The 21,355-nt window shown below is 50.0% G+C and overlaps 2 protein-coding genes across 3 annotated transcripts in view; one reads left to right on the top strand and one right to left on the bottom strand.

Annotated features, from left to right (window-relative positions):
• TNK2 (tyrosine kinase non receptor 2) overlaps window positions 1–12,670 on the bottom strand; it is a 105,675-nt gene extending 93,005 nt beyond the window's left edge. Inside the window, exon 1 of one of the 2 annotated variants that reach the window (XM_028731902.2) lies at window positions 11,724–12,670. The gene's annotated coding sequence lies outside the window, so the exon portion shown is untranslated. The remainder of the gene's footprint in view (window positions 1–11,723) is intronic. The other variant, XM_028731903.2, reaches the window with a different exon arrangement.
• Window positions 11,980–13,773, top strand: LOC114598168 (uncharacterized). The gene is made up of 2 exons (XM_028731876.2): window positions 11,980–12,022; window positions 12,585–13,773. Exons 1-2 carry the CDS (start codon window positions 11,980–11,982, stop codon window positions 13,628–13,630), a joined length of 1,089 nt encoding a protein of 362 aa, XP_028587709.2. The 3' UTR covers window positions 13,631–13,773.
• The last annotated feature ends 7,582 nt before the right edge of the window (window positions 13,774–21,355 follow it).

The following is a 21,355-nucleotide window of genomic DNA, read 5'->3' as shown; positions in this document are numbered from 1 at the left end:
TGTCACCCATCTTATATTTGTGCCTCTCATTTTTTTTGCCCAAGTGCAATACTTTACATTTCTCCCTGTTAAAGTTCATCTTGTTTGTTTTGGCCCAGTTCTCTAATCTGTCAAGGTCGTTTCTTCTTTAGTTCTTCATATAGAGGTAAAGGTAAAGGTACCCCTGCCCGTACGGGCCAGTCTTGCCAGACTCTAGGGTTGTGCGCTCATCTCACTCAAGAGGCCGGGGGCCAGCGCTGTCCGCAGACACTTCCGGGTCACATGGCCAGCGTGACAAGCTGCATCTGGTGAGCCAGCGCAGCATACGGAATGCCGTTTACCTTCCCGCTGGTAAGCGGTCCCTATTTATCTACTTGCACCCGAAGGTGCTTTTGAACTGCTAGGTTGGCAGGCGCTGGGACCGAACGACGGGAGCACACCCCGCCGCGGGGATTCGAACCGCCGACCTTTCGATCGGCAAGTCCTAGGCGCTGAGGCTTTAACCCACAGCGCCACCCGCATCCCTGTAGTTCTTCATGTACTACTATCCAAAATTTCTTAATTTCCTCACACCTCCACCACATATGTATTGTTCTTCCTGTTTCTCCACATCTCCAGCAGAGGTTGGATTTCAATTTATATATCTCTGCCACCTTAACTGGCGTTAAGTACCACCGATAGAACATCTTTACAAATTTTTCTTTAATTGTATATGAGGCAGTAAATCGCATATCCTCTCGCCAGAGTTTCGGAGAGAGTTGCTCTTGTGCTTGGGTGCTGCTTGTGAGTTTTCTATTACAGTGGTACCTCAGGTTACAGACGCTTCAGGTTACAGACTCCGCTAACCCAGAAATAGTACCTCTTTGCTTCAGGATGAGAACAGAAATTGCGAGGTGGCAGCGGGAGGCCCCATTAGCTAAAGTGGTGCTTCAGGTTAAGAACAGTTTCAGGTTAAGAACGGACTTCCAGAACGAATTAAGTTCTTAACCCGAGGTGCCACTGTAGTAGTAGTAGTATACCACCCTATACCCGCAGGTCTCAGGGCGGTTCACAAGATAAAATCACAATATAAAAACATAAAATACAAAAATTAAAATAAAAACAAGAACAACCCAATCATTCCCTCAACCTGAACGCATTTTAAATAGGCGTCTACTTGGCCACTGGCCTGATCCAGCAGCCGCTTCTTGAGTTCTTCATTGTAGGTTGCAGGCAGAAATTCAGGTGGGCAGTGTGGTCCAGTGGTTAGAGTGTCAGACTAGAACCTGGAAGATCAGGGTTCAAATCCCCACTCAGCCATGAAGCTCACTGGGCAACCAGTCACTGCTTCTCGGTCTGGTCTACCTTACAGGGTTGCTGTGAGAATAAAACAGGCTGGAGGAGAACCTTGCAGGCCGTCTTGAGCTCCTTGGAGGAACAAGGTGGGGTTAAATAAGAGAGGCTTCTGCTGGATTTCTGAGGGCAGGAGAAAAGCGAGTGAATGCTAACTCATAGGAACAGAGGAAGCTGCCTAATACCAAGTCAGATCATTGGCCCATCAGTACTGTCTACACTGGCTGGCAGCAGCTGTCTGGGATTTCAAACAAAAGTCTGTCCCAACTCTACCAGGGAGTGAACCCAGTGTTAGAAACTCATATACCGTATTTTTCGCACCATAGGACGCACTTTTTCCCTCCTAAAAAGCAAGGGAAAATGTGTGTGCGTCCTATGGAGCGAATGCAGGGGGGAGGCAGGCGGGAAAAGCCCCCAAAGCCGCACACAAGCTTCGTGCGCTCTTGCGGGCTTTTCCCCAGGAGGGAGAAGGGACTGACTGGCCGCATCAGTCCCTTCTCCCACCTTGGGGAAAAGCCCCCAAGAGCGGCGCGCTCTTTAAAGGCTGCGCGGCTCCTACGGGCTTTTCTACGAGGTGGGGGAATCCCCCCACCTCCCAGAAAAGCCAGGAGAAGCCGTGCAGCCCCTTTAAAGAGCGCACGGCTTCTGCGGGAGGTGGGGGAAGCTGCAGCAGATTCCCTCCTCCCAGGCTCCCTTTGAAGCAGCAAAGTGGGAGGGGAGCAGCTTACACTTGTGTAAGCAGCTCTTCTTCCACTTTCCTGCTTCAAAGTGGAGGGAATCCACTGCAGTTGCGAGCAGAGGATCCATGGCTCCGCTTCCTTCCCTCGAAGCAGGGTGCGGGGGTGCAGGGGGGAAAGAGGGCAGGAAATAGATGCCGGGCAGGAAGACACAACCACACTTTGACCACTGGAAAGTCCACCTCAGCCTCCCCAGATTTCCACTGAGACGGCCAGGCTAATCTCGATGGTCATAAGTCAGGCTCAGCATTATTAACTGGACTTAGATAAGCCATGGTTCCCCTTCCTACCCTCCTCTGAGGCTCGATTTAAAGCAGCAAAGCGGACAGGAGCCGCCCGCTATGCTGCTTTAAATAGTTTAGTGCAACATTTGATTCAGAATATTTTTTTCCATATTTTCCTCCTCTAAAAACTAGGTGCGCCCTATGGTCAGGTGCGCCCTATGGAGCGAAAAATACGGTATATAATCTGATTGCCAAAAAGCATCTTAAACCTAGGTTACGGTTGCCCCAATGGAATTTCTAGGCACCTTTTTTGTCAATGGAGATTATTATTATTATTATTATTATTATTATTAATCTCATTTCTATACCGTTTTATATTTGAAGGGAACAAATTCAAAGCTGTTTAGCACCCATTAAAACATCAAATAAAACAATCCAAACTCAAGCTTCAAGGGAAATATTCCAGCTCCATCTCTTTTTGCTTTCCCCAGTTGCCAACCCAGCACCCAGAGATTTCCATGCGGCCGCAACTGGATCTGTGCCAGTCACAAAACGCACCTGGCTGATTTCTAACCCTGATCTGAACCTGGGGCTTTCTGCCGGTGAGCCACGACCCTTCCCCAAATCCCCTTCCCCCAGCACAGCCAATGCCCCAGATCCCCACGGGTGACCCTAAGCCCCCATCGCTGCCTCCTGCAACTTTGGTTATCAGCAGAGAGTGGGAGAGAGCGATTAGCGGAACAGAACAGAACAACCAAATGCCGTTATCGTCAGGGCCTTTTCCTCCCTCGCTGACTGTTTCTTTTCAAAGCATCGGGGCCAGGCGGGGGCGCTGCCCAAGGCCTGGACACAATGGGCTCAGCCAAAGATAAGGCTCGGATGCCAGCTTTCCGGCGGGGGCTCAGCCTTCCCAGGCCTCGGGGTGCCCTCTAGATGTTGGGGCTGCCAAACCCATCAGCCCCAGTAGCCAACCTGGCCAATGGGTCAGGGAGGACAGCAGACATGGCACAGGAGCATGGGCAGGGCGCCAGGTTGGGGAAGGCTAGCTCAGGCTCTTCAGAAGAGTGCCATCAAGAATTCTTATACAGTGGTTCCTCGGGTTAAGAACTTAATTTGTTCCGGAGGTCTGTTCTTAACCTGAAACTGGGTTAGCGGAGTCTGTAACCTGAAGCGTATGTAACCTGAAGCGTTTGTAACCCGAGGTACCACTGTATATAGCTATACACACACACACACACACACACACACACACACACACACACACACACATTTTTATTAGGTTTTTTTTAACATATCATTTCCAACAATCATACAACATAACTTCTTATCTTATACAATATTTTGGACTTCCGTCAACACCTCTGATGATTTTCCGTTCTTTATCACTTATTCTGCATTTCTTAATTTCTCTAGTACTCTTAATTATCATTAAAGTGGTACCTCGGGTTACATACGCTTCAGGTTACATACGCTTCAGGTTACAGACTCTGCTAACCCAGAAATAGTACCTCAGGTTAAGAACTTTGCTACAGGATGAGAACAGAAATCATGCTCCGGTGGTGAGGCAGCAGCGGGAGGCCCCATTAGCTAAAGTGGTGCTTTGGGTTAAGAACAGTTTCAGGTTAAGAACGGGCCTCTTATCTATCATTTGCCCGATAATAAATGTTGGAAATGTAAAGAAACTGAAGGTACATTCTTTCACCTTTGGTGGATGTGCCCAAGGATTAAGGCTTTCTGGGAGATGATATATAATGAAATGAAAAAGGTATTTAAGTATACCTTCCTGAAGAAACCAGAGGCCTTTCTCCTGGGCATGGTCGGCCAATGGGTGCCAAAGAAGGATAGAAATTTCTTTATGTATGCCACAACAGCAGCAAGAATACTTATCGCAAAGTATTGGAAGACACAAGATCTACCCACCCTGGAAAAATGGCAGATGAAGGTGATGGACTATATGGAATTGGCGGAAATGACCGGCAGAATCCGAGACCAGGGAGAAGAGTCGGTGGAAGAAGATTGGAAGAAATTTAAAGATTATTTACAGAAATATTGTAAAATTAATGAATGTTAGAACGATGTTGGATTGAAGCTAAGTGGTTTTCAGCAGTAATGTTATAAAGATGTGTAAAAATGGACTGTTAATAGGGGATAATTTAAAGTTATAACATATTAAGATTAAAGATTAGGATAAAAATAAAGAGGGAAAGGATTTGCTGAACCAACCAATTGAACTGGATACAAAAAAGGGAGGTGTGAGGAGGTCTGGGGAACAAGCGAATGAAAGATAAGACATGAAAAGATTGAATTGTTTTTAACTGTTTTTATTTTGTATTTTTTCTTTTTCTTTTTTCTTTTTGTAACACTTTGAAAACTTTAATAAAAATCTTTTTTTAAAAAAAAAAAGAACGGACCTCTGGAACAAATTAACCCGTGGTACCACTGTAACTAATAATCCTCCTCATAGTCTTTCTTGCAATATTTCAAATAGTCCTCCTTACAGAACTTCTTGCAGTCTTACTAGCGTTATCTGTTCCTTACAATTGTTTTTCAAATAGTTAATAAATTTACTCCAGTCTTATAAGAATCTGGTCCCGCAGGTTTCGAATCCTTCCTGTTAATTTATCCAGTTCTGCATAGTCCATCAATTTCATCTGCCATTCTTCTTTCGTCGGTAATTCTTCTAGCTTCCATTTGTGCCCCTTTCCACAGATGAACAATGAGTGGCTCACAAGATCATAGGGAATAAAATGCAACACGGCTCAGGATCTCAGGACCTTAAGGACTGCCCCTCCCCATACGAACCGACTCAGACCCTGCGCTTGTTATCTGGGGCCCTTCTCAATGACCCCCATCCCAGAGAATTTCAGAGAACGGGGCCTTTTCAGTGGTGGCTCCCTGACTGTGGAATGCTCTCCCCAGAGAAGCTCGCCTGGTGCCATCACTACATGACTTTAGGTGCCAGGCAAAAACATTCCTCTTTACCCAGGCCTTTGGCTACGGAATAATCTATGGCTTTTAAAGCTGGGGGGTGGGGGGGTGGGCTGTTATTATGATTCTTTTATAATTCTGTCCGCTACTATGCTTTTTATTACATTTTTATTATCTATGCTCTGTAATACAGTGGTACCTCAGGTTAAGTATTTAATTCGTTCTGGAGGTCCGTTCTTAACCTGAAACTGTTCTTAACCTGAAGCACCACTTTAGCTAATGGGGCCTCCTGCTGCCGCTGCGCCACCAGAGCATGATTTCTGTTCTTATCCTGAAGCAAAGTTCTTAACCCGAGGTACTATTTCTGGGTTAGCGGAGTCTGTAACCTGAAGCGTATGTAACCCGAGGTACCACTGTATGTCCGTAATGTTGTACAACGCCCTGGGATCTTTGGATAAAGGGCGGTATATAAATTGAATAAATAATAACATTAATTTCAAGATAATGTGTTAGGAGTCACAAAACAGAGCGCAGCTCAAACACCTGTCCCAAGATCATCTGCACCAGCCTTCCCAACCTGGTGCCCCCAAGATGTTGTTCAGCTGCAGCTCCCATCGCCCTCACCATTGGCCAGCCTTGCTGATGCCCATCTCCATCTGGAGGGCAACATCTGGTTGGTCTCCTCCAACGAACCACGGCTCTCTAGCGCCGTTGGAAAAGAGCCTTTCCATTCCTGCTGCCCTGGCCTCCTTGGGCCGGGTACAAATTCTACATCATCATCATTATTATTATTATTGTCATTCCTAGCCCTATTCGGTGGGCCGATTGCCTGATCCAAAAGGCACTTCTTACATTGTTGCAAGGCCTTCGGGAATTATGCCAAGGGCAGCAAATGGCAAGGTTTTTGACAGATCATAATCCACCCCACAATCTTTTGTCAAACGCCAACAAGCAAGTTCTGGTTTTGCAGAGCTTACCGTATTTTTTGCTATATAAGACGCACTTTCCCCCCTCCAAAAATGAAGGGGAAATGTGTGTGCGTCCTATGGAGCAAATGCAGGCTCCTTGGATTCAGCGATAGCAACGCGAAGCCTCCAAAGTGCAAAGGGAGAGCTCCCCCCGCGCTCCGGAGGCTTCGCGTTGCTTTCGCTGAAGCCGCCTGAAACCCCCGGAGCACAGCAGGAACTCCCGCTGCACTCCGGGGGCTTCAGGCAGCTATCCAAAGCATTCGGAGCGCAGCAGGAGTTCCCACTGTCCTCCAAAGGCTTGCAGATAGCCGCCTGAAGCCTGGAGAGCGAGAGGGGTTGGTGCACACCGATCCCTCTTGCTCTCCAGGTTTCGCTTCGCTGGAGAGGCGCTGCAGTTTTCCCTCTCTGCGAGGCGCCCCTTCAGTGAAGCGGGAGGAGAAATGGAAGGGGCTCCGTTTCTCCTGCCGCTTCGCTGAAGGGGCGCTGAGCAGAGAAGGGGAGAATTTCCCCCCCCCTGTTCTCCCCCTCCTATGGTGCGGTGCATCCTATAGAGCGAAAAATACGATAGTTGTGATCCTCTGTCCTGACTGCTCCTCCTGCATTGCACTTTTCCTTGGCAGAATGGCACCCAAAAAAAACCTCCCACTTTGTGCCATTTCTGGACCCCCAAAATGAGAAGCTCCCCTGCCAGCAATCTGCCTCTCTCTTTGGAGGCTCACCAAAGTCGCTCAGCACTTTCTCAGGCACAGCCGCCTCCGACCGCCAGCCTGGATGTGGCCCAGAGCGCGGAAGGGGAAACAAAGGGAGGAAAAGAAAAGAGAATGGAGAGGAAATGCTTTGGGGCACCATCTGCACAACATCTGGAGACCCAGGAGAACAGAAGGGCTCTGATCAACAGGAACCATGTGTCCCCCTCCCCACACAACATGTTTCAGTGGCGCCACGTTGGGTGGGATGTGGGCTTGTGCGAGGCCAAAGCACATTGCTGCGGGGGGAAGAAAAGCAGGCTTAGAATCATAGAGTTGTAGGCTGTGAAGGGATCCCCAAAGGTCATCCATCCTAACCCCCCTGCAATGCAAGGAATCTCAGCTCATGGCAAGTGGCCATCCGAGCTCTGCTTAAAAACCTCCGAGGAAGGAGAGGCGCTTCCAAGCTTCTCACTGAGGGATGTGAAACACAAGAGCAGTCAAGTACAACATTCCTAGAGTGAACATGTTTACACATGGGGAGGAATGTTTGTCCAGCCAGCAGGTCAACTTCCTGTTTCCTTCTGGGCTGGGACAGACTTCCTCTGCATGTGACTAGAGGTGGGCGTGGCCTCACCTGTGCAGGTAACAACAAAAGCACAGGGCAGGGCAGCCATCTCTCTCTTTTTAACTACATGCATCAAAGAAGCAACATCTGCTTAGCCAAAGATGCCCTCTTGGCCACCAGCCAAGAGAGGACAAAGGGACTGTCTTCTTATGAGCTAGTTTCCAGGTGTATGTTATTTTTCTAAGCTAAGTCTGCCTTCTGGGATCCGATTGTGAACAGAATGATGTGTGAGTAAACCTTTTTATACTTTTATAGAAGACTGTGCCGTGTCCTATCTTTTATGAGGGAATAAGGGGGAAATACCAGAACAGTTATTAGAGAGGCTTTAGCGAGCCTGCGCAAACGCATCCGCTGCGAGTTTAAAAATGGGAATGTTACTCTGCTAAATTGTGAACTTGTTTACACAAGTTGGAAAGGCTATAATCAGACAATATATCCTTTCCTGCATCCCTGAACATTCCCACACTCACTATTTCACGGGTGGGATTCCAGCACAAACCAGCAAACCTTTCTGGAAACCAAGCCATGCGACAAAGGCCCCCCACCCCAATGATATTTTTGCAGGGAGGCTGGTAAAATTCAGGCTAGGAAATCTTCTGTTAGGAGGATTTGTAGCTGGGTGACCATCTGAAAGCGTGCTCAGCAAGGAGTCTTCATCACCCTGGGGAGAAAGTGACAAGTGGGGTGCTGTGGGGTGTTGTTTGACATTGTTATATAACTGAAGGAATTCAGGGGAAGCCCATCCGATTTGCAGATGACACCAAACTGGGAGGGCTGGCTAATTAATACCTGAGAAAATAGGATCAGGATGACCTTAATAGATTGCAGAATTGGGCCGCATGTAACAAAATGGATTTAAACAGAGACACTGCACTTAGGCAGGGAGAACCAGGTGCACAAATACAATGGACACTTGGGTTGTGAACGTGATCCGTGAAGGAAGCACGTTCGCAACCCACAGCGCTGCATCTCCACACGTGCGGGTTGTGATTCGGCACTTCTGCACATGCGTGACTGCCGAAACTCGGAAGTAACCCATTCCGGTACTTCCGGGTTCAGCATGGTGCGCAACTCGAAATCGCGCAACCCGAAGTGTCTGTAACCCGAGGTATGACTGTATAGGATGGGAGACAGAAGAATTTGTGAAAAGGATCTAGAGGTCTTGGTGGACCACAAGCTTAACGTGAGTCAACAGTGTGATGCAGCAGCAGAAAAGGCTAATGCTATTCTAGGCTGCATCAACAGAAGACTAATGTCCAGATCAAGGGAAGTAATAGTACTGCTCTATACTGCCTTGGTCAGACCACACCTGGAATACTGTGTCCAATTCTGGGCACCACAATTTAGGAAGGATGCTGACGAGCTGGAAGGTGTGCAGAGGAGGGCAACAAAGATGATCAAGGGCCTGGAAACTAAGACTGATGAGGAATGGTTGAAGGAGCTGGGTATGTTTAGCCTGGAAAAGAGGAGACTGAGAGGAGATACGATAGACATATCTTGAGGGCTGTCACATGGAGGAGGGAGGAAGCTTGTTTTCTCCTGCTCTGGAGGGTAGGACTCGAACCAATGGCTTCAAGTTGCAAAAAAGGAGATACAGACTAAACATCAGGAAGAACTTTCTGACAAAATAAAAAAATTCCTTCCAGTAGCACCTTAAAGGTAAAGGAAAAGGGACCCCTGACCATTAGATCCAGTCGCGGACGACTCTGGGGTTGCGGCGCTCATCTCGCTTTATTGGCCGAGGGAGCCAGTGTACAGCTTCCGGGTCATGTGGCCAGCATGACTAAGCCGCTTCTGGCGAACCAGAGCAGCGCACGGAAACGCCGTTTACCTTTCTGCCAGAGCGGTACCTATTTATCTACTTGCACTTTGATGTGCTTTCGAACTGCTAGGTTGGCAGGAGCTGGGACAGAGCAACGGGAGCTCACCCTGTCGCAGGGATTCGAACCACCGACCTTCTGGTCGGCAAGTCCTAGGCTCTGTGGTTTAACCCACAGCGCCACCCACATGGGTCACCTTAGAGACCAACTAAGTTTGTTATTGGTATGAGCTTTCGTGCGCATGCACAACTTCAGAACTTTCTGACCGTAAGAGCTGCTCGGCAGTGGAACAGAGAGGGGGTGGCCTGTCCTTCCTCAGGGTTTTTAAAGCAGAGGTTGGGTGGCAGTCTGCCAGGGATTCTTCAGCTGTGATTCCTGCATTACAGGGGTTTGGTCTAGATGTCCCTCGGGGTCCCTCCCAAGTTCTCTGAATCTATTCCCCAAGCCACAGGTCCTAATCCTCCCTTTGCCCTTTCCGCCAAGGGCACAAGGCAGCTCAAGAGGCCAAGCAGCTGGGTCAACCTGGGAGCTAAATGCAGGGATTTAATCCATCCCACAACTGAACTCTCAGGAAGGCAGCGTGACTGCCAAGCCATTTACAAGGGCATAGCGGCACTGAAGAGCTCACGCCAGCTCCCACCTTCGCTCACGGCAAGAGCCATCACGGAACTGACCTCCCCACAGGCAGGACCCTGACAGGCTACATTTGAAGTCACAAGAGCAGGGTGACTGGGACACCCCAAATCGAAGACTCTTAAAGAAAACCAAAATAAAATCTGCACCAGGGACAACAAAATTCTCGACTCCTAGCGAAGCAGCCACCTGCTCTTGTTGTTATTTTAATTGCACAAAACAATGAGGACTAACCACTTGACTTTTCTCCCTTTTTAATTTCAACCTGAAGCTTATGCCAAAGTCCAAAATCCGCAGGAACAAGAGGCCTACTGCCCTTTATCGATTGCCAGTTGACAGGGGTTTTGTGCAAATACAGTTCAGGCAACTCTCTCTCCCTCTCGAAAAAATAAAAGAGAGACAAAGACTGGGGTGCTTTAGTTGAGATTCCTGCATTTCCTTCCAACTCTACAATTCTATGAAATCTTGAGATCGCCTCCAAATTGCAAGGGTTGAAACGGGCCTCTCGATGCTATTTGCCCAGTCAAACACAGGACAAGGCAGCACACCATCGCTTCTTCAAACACCATCCCTGTTCACGCGTGAAGTAGGGAGAGAAGTCTCTGGTTTTTGTACTGGAAAGAGAGCCTGGGGAGAAGGAGGCAAACTGCCCTGCTGGGGGGGGAGAACAGAGAAAGCAGGTGGAGAGGAATCGTGCCTAGTTTGGTCCTGTGGTTTGGCTCGCTTGCTTGAGTGCTCCGGAGCTATCAGTACCCAGGAATCCTCCTTCGCTACAGAGCAAGGAGCTACCGGTATAGCCACACGCTGTTCAGGGGGAAATCTGCAAGCATTTCACAGAATCGTAGAATTGCAGATTTGGAAGACACCCAAATGGTTATCCAGTCCAATGAAACGGGGGAATCACAGCATTTTATGCCGCGCAGGCAGGGTACTTGGGACTGGTGCATTCCAAATCTAAGATCCATACAGAAAAGGAAACCTGTACCAGAGACAGCCAAATTCTCTTAGCAGAGCAGCCATATGTTGCCGATGTTAAACTGTGTATACTGAGGACCAACAACTTTTTTCTCATTCCAGTTTCAAACGGAAGCTCATGCCAAAAGCCAAATTCTGCAGGGGCTGGGGCCAGTTTGTGCAGCTCTTGACAGGTCTGAAACAAGCGTCTTCATCTACCAGCCTACTCAGAAGAAGCCCACCCTCATGCCTCTTCCCCAACCTGGTGCCCACCTCAGATGTTTCTGACTATGACTTCCCCCAGTCCGCTTTCTGCTACCCATGCAACACCCTCTGTGGACACCACAAATCTGCCTCTACAAAGCAGTACAATTATCCGTTCCAAGACAGAACTGTTTATGAGAGAAGAGAAGCGGTTTGTATGGGGGGGGGGGTTTAGGAGGAGATACAGGGCCTGTTCATCCCCCTTGCAGATCATTTGTTAGCATGAGATGTTCTTCCGTACTGCTATAATCCACAGAAATTCGGAGAGCTTTCCAAACCCTCCTTTTACAAGTGGTTTACAAGGTCTGCAGTTTTTGCGCTCGTGTTGCAAACCGTGGAGCCAACATTTCATAAAATATCCTTTAAAAGCACCCCACAGGAACCCACTTCCTTCCTCAACAGGCTGTAGATATGGCTTAAGTCAGTCCGATCTGACCGAGGCAACCTTCAGATCAGAGTATAGTCAGCGATTGCCTGTTGCCTGAACAGACAAGACAAGGAACTCTACACAACAGGGGGTGGATCATTCAGGGCCCCCCCCCCGAATCTCCCCACCGGCATTTCACTTACCCACCAGAGCCTCTGCCTTCGCTTGCGGCCTTTTATCTCCTTGTCCTGCCATGGGGATCCCACATCTGCTCTCCAGCAGAGAGAGGAACGAATTCCAGAAATTGCAGTGTGCACACACTGGCTGGGCTGTTTTGCTGGGCTGGCCAGCTGCCGCCGCTGCTGCTGATCTTACACGCCAGGAGGCCCGAGCGAGTGTTGTTGACACACGCAGACAACCTCTCTCGGTTGCTTTGGCTGCTGCACACTGGCAGGGACAATGCGCTCTCTCGTGGCCGCACGCTGCCAAGGCGGCTGCTCAGGTAGAGCTGCTGCTGTTAATCCGGCAAACAGCGAGATAACATTGTTGTGGCTTTCCAGAGACACAGGCAGCTGTTAGATGGCCAGGCTGGCAAGTCGCACACTGCGCAGAACTCCACGCGAGGAGGACATCAGGAGCAGCTGCGGCAATCCACAGGACCACACAGGGATGCAGAACATCAGGGCTGAGGTTTAGGGCGCATGGCGAGGCCCCCCTGCTCTCTTTTGCATGGCACACCGCTGGGAGTTTGCAGAGCCAAGATCTCTGGCGGAGAAAGAGGCTGCTGATGGAGCAATCCAGACACAAGCAGAGGGGCGAACAAGGCGTTTGTGATGCACTGCAAGGGCTTAAGACTTCATGCAACTTCTAGGAATTTGCAGGGATTTGTGTTTCCGCAGGGAAGACGATCCTGCAGTAAGTTCAGTCCATACAGAAGTAGGAGGAAATGCACATAAAACAGCTTGCAATACACAGTGTTAAAACTTCGAGGACTTGGAGCGGAAAGGATGCACAGAAGGCCAGGAACGAGCCGGGAAAGCTGCGCAAAGAGGCTTGCGGATGAGAGAAAGGCGATGGCAAGGGTCATCGAGCCCAACCGGTGCCTGTTCAGGCAGGACCTCTCAGCAGCCTCTGCCCCAACGGGAACGTATTCTGCCCCCTTTGCAGGGAAGGGGGGCCCTTTCCTTGGCAGCACCTTCCTAGCCCTGCAGGGGCTGCCGCCTGCCCGCGTTCCCTTGCCCTTCTTGCAGCCCCCAGCCCAAGCCGCCCAGCTCCTGCCGCTGCTCCTGCACCCCCCGCCTCAGCCCCCCCACCTCCTGCACCCCCTGGCCCAAGCCCCCTTCCTGCGAGGCCGAGTGCTGCACCGCCTGCCGGACCTCCTGCCCCTCGGGCTCAAGGCCTGGCGCCGGGCTCACATCCCGCTCGCCATGGGGCTGGTGCTGGCCCCACAGGCCCACCTCCTGGCCCAAGCCGGCCCGCCCCTCCTGCTCCTGGCGGCCCCCCAGGCTCGGGCCTTCCTCCTCCTGGCCTGCCTGGCCCAGGCCTTGCTCCTCCAGCAAGCCTGCTCCCCGCGGACCCCCAAGCAGCTCTTCCTGCTCCCCCTTCTCCTCCCAGACCTCCCCCAAAGGCGGGTGCTCCTCTTCCACCCCACAGCGCTCCGGCCGCTGGCCAGCTGACCCCTCCTGCACTCCAGTGCCCCTTGCCAGCCGCCTCTCGCCTGCCCACTGCACCTGCCCAGGTGGCTCCTGGGGGGTCCTCACCCGCCTCTCCCCCACCCCACTCTGCAGCCACTCCTCTGCAGCCTCCTCCTGCTCGCCCCCAAGGCCCCCCAGCCAAGGGCCTCCCCCTGCCCACCCCCCAAGGGGCTCTCCTCTCCCCCTGGCCTGGCTCTGCTCCTGAACCCCGCCACGCAGCACTTCCTCCTGCACCCCCGCCCCCAAAGCCTCCTCCTGGACCCCCACCGCCAAGCCCCACGCCTCCTGGACCCCCTGCCCCAGTCCCAGCGCCTCCTGCTGGCAGCAAAGCCCTCGCCTGGCCCGCACCTCGGGCCGCCGGATGGCTCAAGGGGGAGCCGGCTCACCCCACCGAATGGTCACCTTGGGACACTTGACCCCTTCTTCTCCAGCCCCACAAACTCCCTCTCCTGCTCTGTCACCTGCGCCCCGAAGTCTCCCCAACCTCCTCCTGTTCCAGCCGCTCTTCCTTTCCCCGACCGGCCCCCCCGGGCGCTCCGTCCGGCCCTCCTCTCCACTGGTCCACCTTGACGCCTGCAAAGCGCCCTCCTTCCTCCTCCAAGCTCCCCTTCTACGAGTCCCCCGCTTTCCTGCTCCCCAAAAAGTACCCCCAAATTTTAAAAAATCAACTTTTCCCCCGCGATCGCCTTTGCCAGCAGCCCCTTCCTCACTTTCCCGGCGCGCCCGAGCGTCGCCCTCCCCGCCCGGCCGCGGCCTCTGCGCCACCCGGCCCGGCTCGGCTGGCCAAAGTCGCCCGGAGCGTGGGTCGCCTTGTTCCCTTCGCGCTTCGCTCCGCCTCCGCCGCCTCCCTTAAAGGAGCCTCGGCTCTGCAAAACAAAGGAAAGGGAAAAGTGGGGGGCCGCAGGGCGAGCGGGCAAGGGAGGGGGGGTCCGATCACGGAAAGAGGGGGTGTCGAGGGCCAGGGAGAGGAAGGAGAGGGGTTGGCTCAAGGGGTCTCTCTGCGCCTCTCTTCTGCGCCCAGGGCGCACCGAGGCGGCCCGGGGAGAGCTGGAAGGAAGGGGTTAACGTGAGCTTGTGCCCAAAAGGAGCGGGGTGGGGGTGGCAAACCTCCCCCATTCATTAAGTCACTGCCCGGGTTATGTAACAGGCGGCGATGACTGCGCAGACCGTCGGGACAGGCGAAGGGCGAGCCCCGGGAGGAGGAGGAGGCGGCGGCGCCAGGCCGGAGTGGTCCAGCCGTTCCTGCATCCCCGCATCCTCTGGCCCCAGCGAGACGCGCACTTGGGGCAACTCGCCCCCCGCCCACTCCCACCCCCCAGGATGATGCCGACGGGGAAGTTGTTGATTGGCCGCCAATAGCTAATGGCTCTTTGGGTTTTGGATCCAGATTTCAAAGGCTGAGGGAGACCTTAAGGGGTTTGGGGACACGTCTTAACAGGGGCTGGGGGAGCTCTCCATCCAGGCGTGAAACGGCGGCCTCCAACGGTCAGACCGCAAAAGTTTCGATTCACCCAGAATGACCTTTCCTGCCCTGTGTATTTTATTACATCTACGGTTTTTAACGTCTTGCTTTTAATCGCTATTTTTTAAATTGATATTTTATATTGCTGTATTTTAGGTAAACTGCTTAGAGGCTGTTTGTTTTTCATGGAACACTATATTATTTATTTGATACATTATATCCTGTGCTCCCCTACCCTAAAGGCAGCAAACAGCAATATAATAATAATAATAATAATAATAATAATAATAATAATAATGTTTTTTTAGAATCATAGAATCATAGAGTTGGAAGAGACCACAAGGGGCATCGAGTCCAACCCCCTGCCAAGCAGGAAACACCATCAGAGCACTCCTGACATATGGCTGTCAAGCCTCTGCTTAAAGACCTCCAAAGACGGAGACTCCACCACACTCCTTGGCAGCAAATTCCACTGTCAAACAGCTCTTACTGTCAGGAAGTTCTTCCTAATGTTTAGGTGGAATCTTCTTTCTTGTAGTTTGGATCCATTGCTCCGTGTCCGCTTCTCTGGAGCAGCAGAAAACAACCTTTCTCCCTCCTCTATGTGACATCCTTTTATATATTTGAACATGGCTATCATATCACCCCTTAACCTCCTCTTCTCCAGGCTAAACATGCCCAGCTCCCTTAGCCGTTCCTCATAAGGCATCGTTTCCAGACCTTTGACCATTTTGGTTGCCCTGCTCTGGACACGTTCCAGTTTGTCAGTGTCCTTCTTGAACTGTGGTGCCCAGAACTGGACACAGTACTCCAGGTGCGGTCTGACCAGAGCAGAATACAGTGGCACTATTACTTCCCTTGATCTAGACGCTATACTCCTATTGATGCAGCCCAGAATTGCATTGGCTTTTTTAGCTGCCGCGTCACACTGTTGGCTCATGTCAAGTTTGTGGTCAACCAAGACTCCTAGATTCTTTTCACATGTACTGCTCTCAAGCCAGGTGTCCCCCATCTTGTATTTGTGCCTTTCATTTTTTTTGCCCAAGTGCAATACTTTACATTTCTCCCTGTTAAAGTTCATCTTGTTTGTTTTGGCCCAGTTCTCTAATCTGTCAAGGTCGTTTTGAAGTGTGATCCTGTCCTCTGGGGTGTTAGCCACCCCTCCCAGTTTGGTGTCATCTGCAAATTTGATCAGGTTGCCCTTGAGTCCATCATCCAAGTCGTTGATAAAGATGTTGAATAAGACCGGGCCCAAGACAGAACCCTGTGGCACCCCACTAGTCACTCTTCTCCAGGATGAATAGGAACCATTGATGAGCACCCTTTGGGTTCGGTCAGTCAGCCAGTTACAAATTGTTTTAAAAAACAATTCCAATCCAGTAGCAGCCTGGAAAATATCTCAGCCTTGCTAAATAAACATAGATACCTGTTTCAATTCGCATCTCACAAACATGAATAGTTTTCAAGTTGGGGGTGGGGAGGTCTTTAGGGAGGGGCAGTAGATAGATAGATAGATAGATAGATAGATAGATAGATAGATAGATGATAGATAGATAGGTGGGTAGGTAGGTAGATAGTCAGTCTCAGTTCACATGTGATGATTCCCGAAGAACACCAGCCTCTCTGGCCAACTCAGGGAACATCCCTATACTGAACAAGTCATCCATTTGCCACCCTCTTGCCTTCTAGATGTGGTTGGGCTCAAGACCCCCACCAGCACCACCCAGAAGAGCCAATTACCAGGAATGGTGGGGGTTATGGTCCTCCATCACCGGAAGGGTCAAAGGTCACCCATCCTTGATCTAGAAGATCTTGCCCCATAATGCCAATTTTATTCCAGGCATTTCCAAAGAACTCTACAGACACAATGACTAAAAGCTTTCGGTGCAGTCCAGCAGACGTTCTCCAGTCCTGGTTGAAATGAAGGGGACTCGAACAGAATGACTAGTGTGCTCTCGCACAGCTCTCATTCATTTTAATTAGGCTTGTGCAGGTGATCTTCCCATTGGAGCATGCCCATTTCGCTTTTACAAAAACATCCCAGACTTCACAGCTTTAGGCTTGTGTGCACATTATCTCTTGCACTGTCTCCAGTGTGCTCCAATCACTGGTGTTTGAAGCCAAGTACGCATGACATTATCCGTAATCCACACCAGTCCTATAGTTGCTTGAAGAATACTCCTGTTGGGTATGTTTTCCTTCAAACTGGCTTGCCTCCGAGTTGAAAAGGTAAGCCACATTCCCTCGGCAGTTAAGCTGATGTGTGTGCATTTGAGACAGCTGTTCTACATGCCTAGATGACAGCTTTATGAATAGGAGTATGGCGGGGTTGCAGGTTTGGGGAAACCAAACAGGTCACGCGCATCAGGTGAAAACATCCCCGTCCCGCTCTCCAGTGTGCATAACATTTTGCAAATGCAACTTTAAATGCGCTGCGTTTTAAGCCACTAATGTTTACATAGCCTGAGTGATACGCCGTAAGGCTTTCCATAGAACTGCAGGTGGATTGAAAAGCCTTGAGTGTTGCACTTAGCCTCTGTTATGGAATTTCTCACAAAGAGGAGGCATTTATTGCAACAGCCTCTGACTCCCTAAGGGGGAAAAAACCAGAGCAGGAATGATCTCATTTCTGTGCCCAGACTTGCATCTGCTGTACGGATGGAACCTGAACCGTCTCATTCAATAACTTAATCTGGTCCCGCTGCTCCAGAGGTTTGGCTGCAAATCAGTCCAATTCCCTGGAAAGCACCTCCTCCTGTGCTGAAGGGGTGGCTTTTTTTTTTTTTTTTTGCTAAACTGGCACAGCAGGTGTTCTTCCACATCCTAAATCTGTCCCCTACTCTTAATCCTTATGTGTTGCAAATCAGGGTATCAGATTCCTCCTCTGCCCTCCTTGTCTCTGCTTTCTAGCTCTTCTGTGTGACGTCACTCCGTGGCACTTACACAACTGTCTAGGTTTGCATGCATGCACCCCTCTGTGGGCCTGCACCCCTCTTCACGACCAATTTCAGCAGCACAGCTAAATTAACAAAAGGTTTTTGTGTGATATATTATTTACAATCTGCCTGTTCCGTGCCTATCGTTCCTCAGTTTCATAGGGTAACCCCGCAAGTTATCTGCTTGTTGCTAAGGTTTATGATCCAGCTTTCAAACAAGTTGGCTCACGGCACCTAAACAATGACTAATGACTAATGCGTAAACCTAAGTTCAGTGCAGCATGTCTCTTACAGCAGCATGAAAATAATGCATGCAAAGAGAGAATTAAACAGATCGACAAAGGTTTTAAGAAGCCGTCACCTGGCACTGGGAAGACAGCAGAGTGGGTGCCAGGTGAGCCTGTTCAGGGAGATTTTTTCCAAATCCAGGGGCCACCACCAAAAAGACCCTTTCTCTGGTAACCACCCATTGGAGCTCAGATGGCACGGGTAATCAGAAAAGGGCTCTGGCGGTGATATCAGAGTACAGGCAGGTAATCCTTCAGATATTTTGGCCCCAAACCAGGAAGATCACTTTGATGAGGACCCAGTCCTACAAAGTTGTTTTGAGTGCTCTTTGTGAGCCAGGGGACAGGTCATAGCACAGTGGGAGGGCATCTCTTCGGAGGCAGAAGGTCAGAGGTCCACCCCCTGAGCTCTCCAGGTAAGGCTTGGAAATGCTCCTGCCTAAAACCCTGCCGAGCTGCAGCCGGTCTGTGCACTGTAGACAATGCCGATGGATCAATGGTCTGACTCTGTATTAGGCAACTTCCTCTGTTCCTTCTCCATAGTCACACCCTGACAGCAGAATGCCCTCCTCCCAGGGTCTTGGATGGCTATAACCCTTGTGAGCTCCTGTTGCCTGGTCAAACCTTTTCTCTCAGGCCTGGTGTTAGCTGGTGCCAAGATTATATTGCTCATTTACTTGGCATGGTTTAACTTTGTTTTATTATACTGCATCCGTATTTTTATCTGTAAAATTATTTATATGCCACTGCTCATTTTAAAAAAATCATCAGAGTGGCTTACAGCAAATTGTACATATGATTAACAAGTTAAAATCAGAAATCAGCTAACTATTGTGGATAGATGTCTTCTTATTTCCTGAATGATCCTGCTCTGCCCCCCCCCCCCTTGAGAATTTTTGCCTGGCTGGAAAATATCATTGAAGTCTGATAATGCCTGTTCGCCTGGATGCAAAACAGAGATGTGTGTAGAAGCTATCCTACTGCACAAATGTAAACTTCGTGTTCATTGCTCTGTCTGTTTTTCCTTCTGCCCCCTCCCCTGGCATGGGGCCCCCAGAAAGTTGTCCAGAAGGGAATAAGGCCCTCAGAGTGAAAAAAAGGTTATCCACCAGAGCCTTGCAGTATGGAGATTGCACAAAAAGGCTCCCCCCCCCAATGCCTTGGGGTCAAAGGCACCACTAGCAAACCCAACCACTGATAATTTATTTTCACCTGGAAAATAACCTCACAAGGTTGTTGTGAAGATGAAATGGGGAGGAACAGAACCGTGTACACCATTTTGAGATACTTGGAAGTTAAAGGTGGCATATAAACATAATAATAATAATAATAATAATAATAATAATAATAATAATAATAATAATAATAATAATAATTACACATTTCGCCTTTGCAAATGCCTTAACTTTTTTCTAGAAGTGGGGAAATGTTCCTGTGAGCAGTGCTGCAGTGCCATCTACTGGACAAAAGGTGTTAGAACATGGCGCTCTTTTCTCTTTCGTCTGTGCAAAGCACCTTCTCAAAGTTTCATCTCTTTGTGAGACCCAAATGTCAGGAGTACCGTCGGACTAGACAACCTTTCCCAAACTGGCACCCTCCAGATATTTTGGACTACAACTCGTAGCATACAGACTGGCTGGCTGGTGGGAATTACAGTGCAAAGCATTTGCAAGACATCAACTTAGTAAGGTTACTGCAAAAAAATAAGCGTGGGTTTATTACAATTTTAAAACAGCTGCACTGGCTGCCAGTTCATTTCGAGGCCCAGTTTAAAGTGCTTATGTTAGATTAAATGACCCAGGCCCCAAATACCGGAAAGACTCTCCCCTTCCCTACAGACCCTGCTAAGATCAGCAGAGGGTGCCCTCTCAATTATTTCATTTCATTCATTCATTCCATTTTGATCCCACCTTCTTCTCCAAAGGTGCTGCAACTGGTCTTCCGCTCACGTAATTCCCCCAACAAGGTAGGGTCAGCCTGAGCAGCAGTGATCAGCCCAAGGTCACCCAGCAAGCTTCCTAGCCAAGTGTGGATTTGAATCCTGACACTCTTAACTACTACACCACACTGGATTGTTTGGGTCTGATGACCCCTAAGTTGTGGAAGTCCCTCCCGCCAGAGGTGGATCTGGCAGAGCTCCTAGAGGATGATGAAGATACAACTAATTACTGCTTGGGGTGTATGTTCTTAGGAGCCACCCGATTCCTGTGTAAGTTGTTTTGAACCGGTTTTAATACTGTTTTGAACTGTGCTTTAATTGTTCTAACCTGCCCTGGGACCTTAGGGGGGTGAGTAATAAATCATAGCAATGGTATATGGGCATGGCTTAGAAGCTATGCCAGGATGTGGGGCAGAGCAGCAGTGGAAGGCAAACCGGTGTCTTTCCGTTCCAAATATTTCACAATCCCTTCCCCCCCAGAGTGTAAAAAGTGAGAGCTGGGGCAAATCTAGTTTCACCTTCCAGACCCAAGTCCTGCAAGTTGAACGCACGTTGCCTCAGGCCTCCCCACAGTCCTAAGGAGTCCCTTTTGACACCTCCACGCCCTGTGATCTAGCCTGTCGGGTCTCAGATTCCGGAGCAAGCCACAGAGGAGCAATACGGCTTGGCACATTGGGCTGCAACTACCCTAAATCCGCCAGAAGGGGCTCTGCGAGGCTGGAGATGGCTCTGGGCTGCTGCGCCGTCTGTTCGATAGCTGCGAAGGTTGTACGTGCAGTCTGTGCTGCTGGTGTGCGAGACACAGCCGGCTCAGGACAGGATCACAGCTCCTTTTATAGCAACAGCTGCTCCAGATGCCGATTCAAAGGAGGGAAATGTCACACTGCAAGTCGGAAAAGGGACCTTTCGTTTACATGTTCTGTTGACCCAAGTCCGATTCGAAAACCAAACACCGCCTTGGCGTGTGGTTGCAAAAGAGAAACCAGTTTGCCGAAGGCAGAGGGGCACGTCCTGTTCTTTGCACAACCAGCCGTTGTGCAAGACTGGGCCTGTCCTCCTCTGCCTGATCATAGCGCTGCCTCGAGAAGGTGGGTCTGCCAAACACTTCGCTTGCCTGGAGCATCATCTTAGCCTGCTTAGACACTCTCAGCCCACATACAGGCCCCAAAACATTTGGCTAGTAAACAGGGGGCCTTGCTCCCAGGGGCACATGAGTAACTCACTCACATGCCTTCCTCTGCAGGATGGATAATTTGGAAAGCATCTTGGCTCTCAGTTCTGGGAGACCTCACCTCCTTATGCCTGTCTTGGGAGGACAGGGCCCTGACTGACTGCAGTTACAAAAACTGAGCCTGAACAGACGCTTGGGCCTTGCAAAATGCAGGACTTGGAGGTTTGCAGGAGTGTAACAAAAAAAACCTTTTGCCAAGCTGCTTCTTTAACTGCTCCACACCTAATGTCATACATCAGGCTTGGTTATCTTAGCCTTGAACCAATGGGTACTTTCAAATGAAATA

This window comes from Podarcis muralis, chromosome 6 (assembly GCF_964188315.1).
Source record: "Podarcis muralis chromosome 6, rPodMur119.hap1.1, whole genome shotgun sequence".
NCBI classification, from domain to species: Eukaryota; Metazoa; Chordata; class Lepidosauria; order Squamata; family Lacertidae; genus Podarcis; species Podarcis muralis.
Note: the sequence above shows the minus strand (reverse complement) of the source record. Positions and strands in the feature narration are given on the sequence as shown.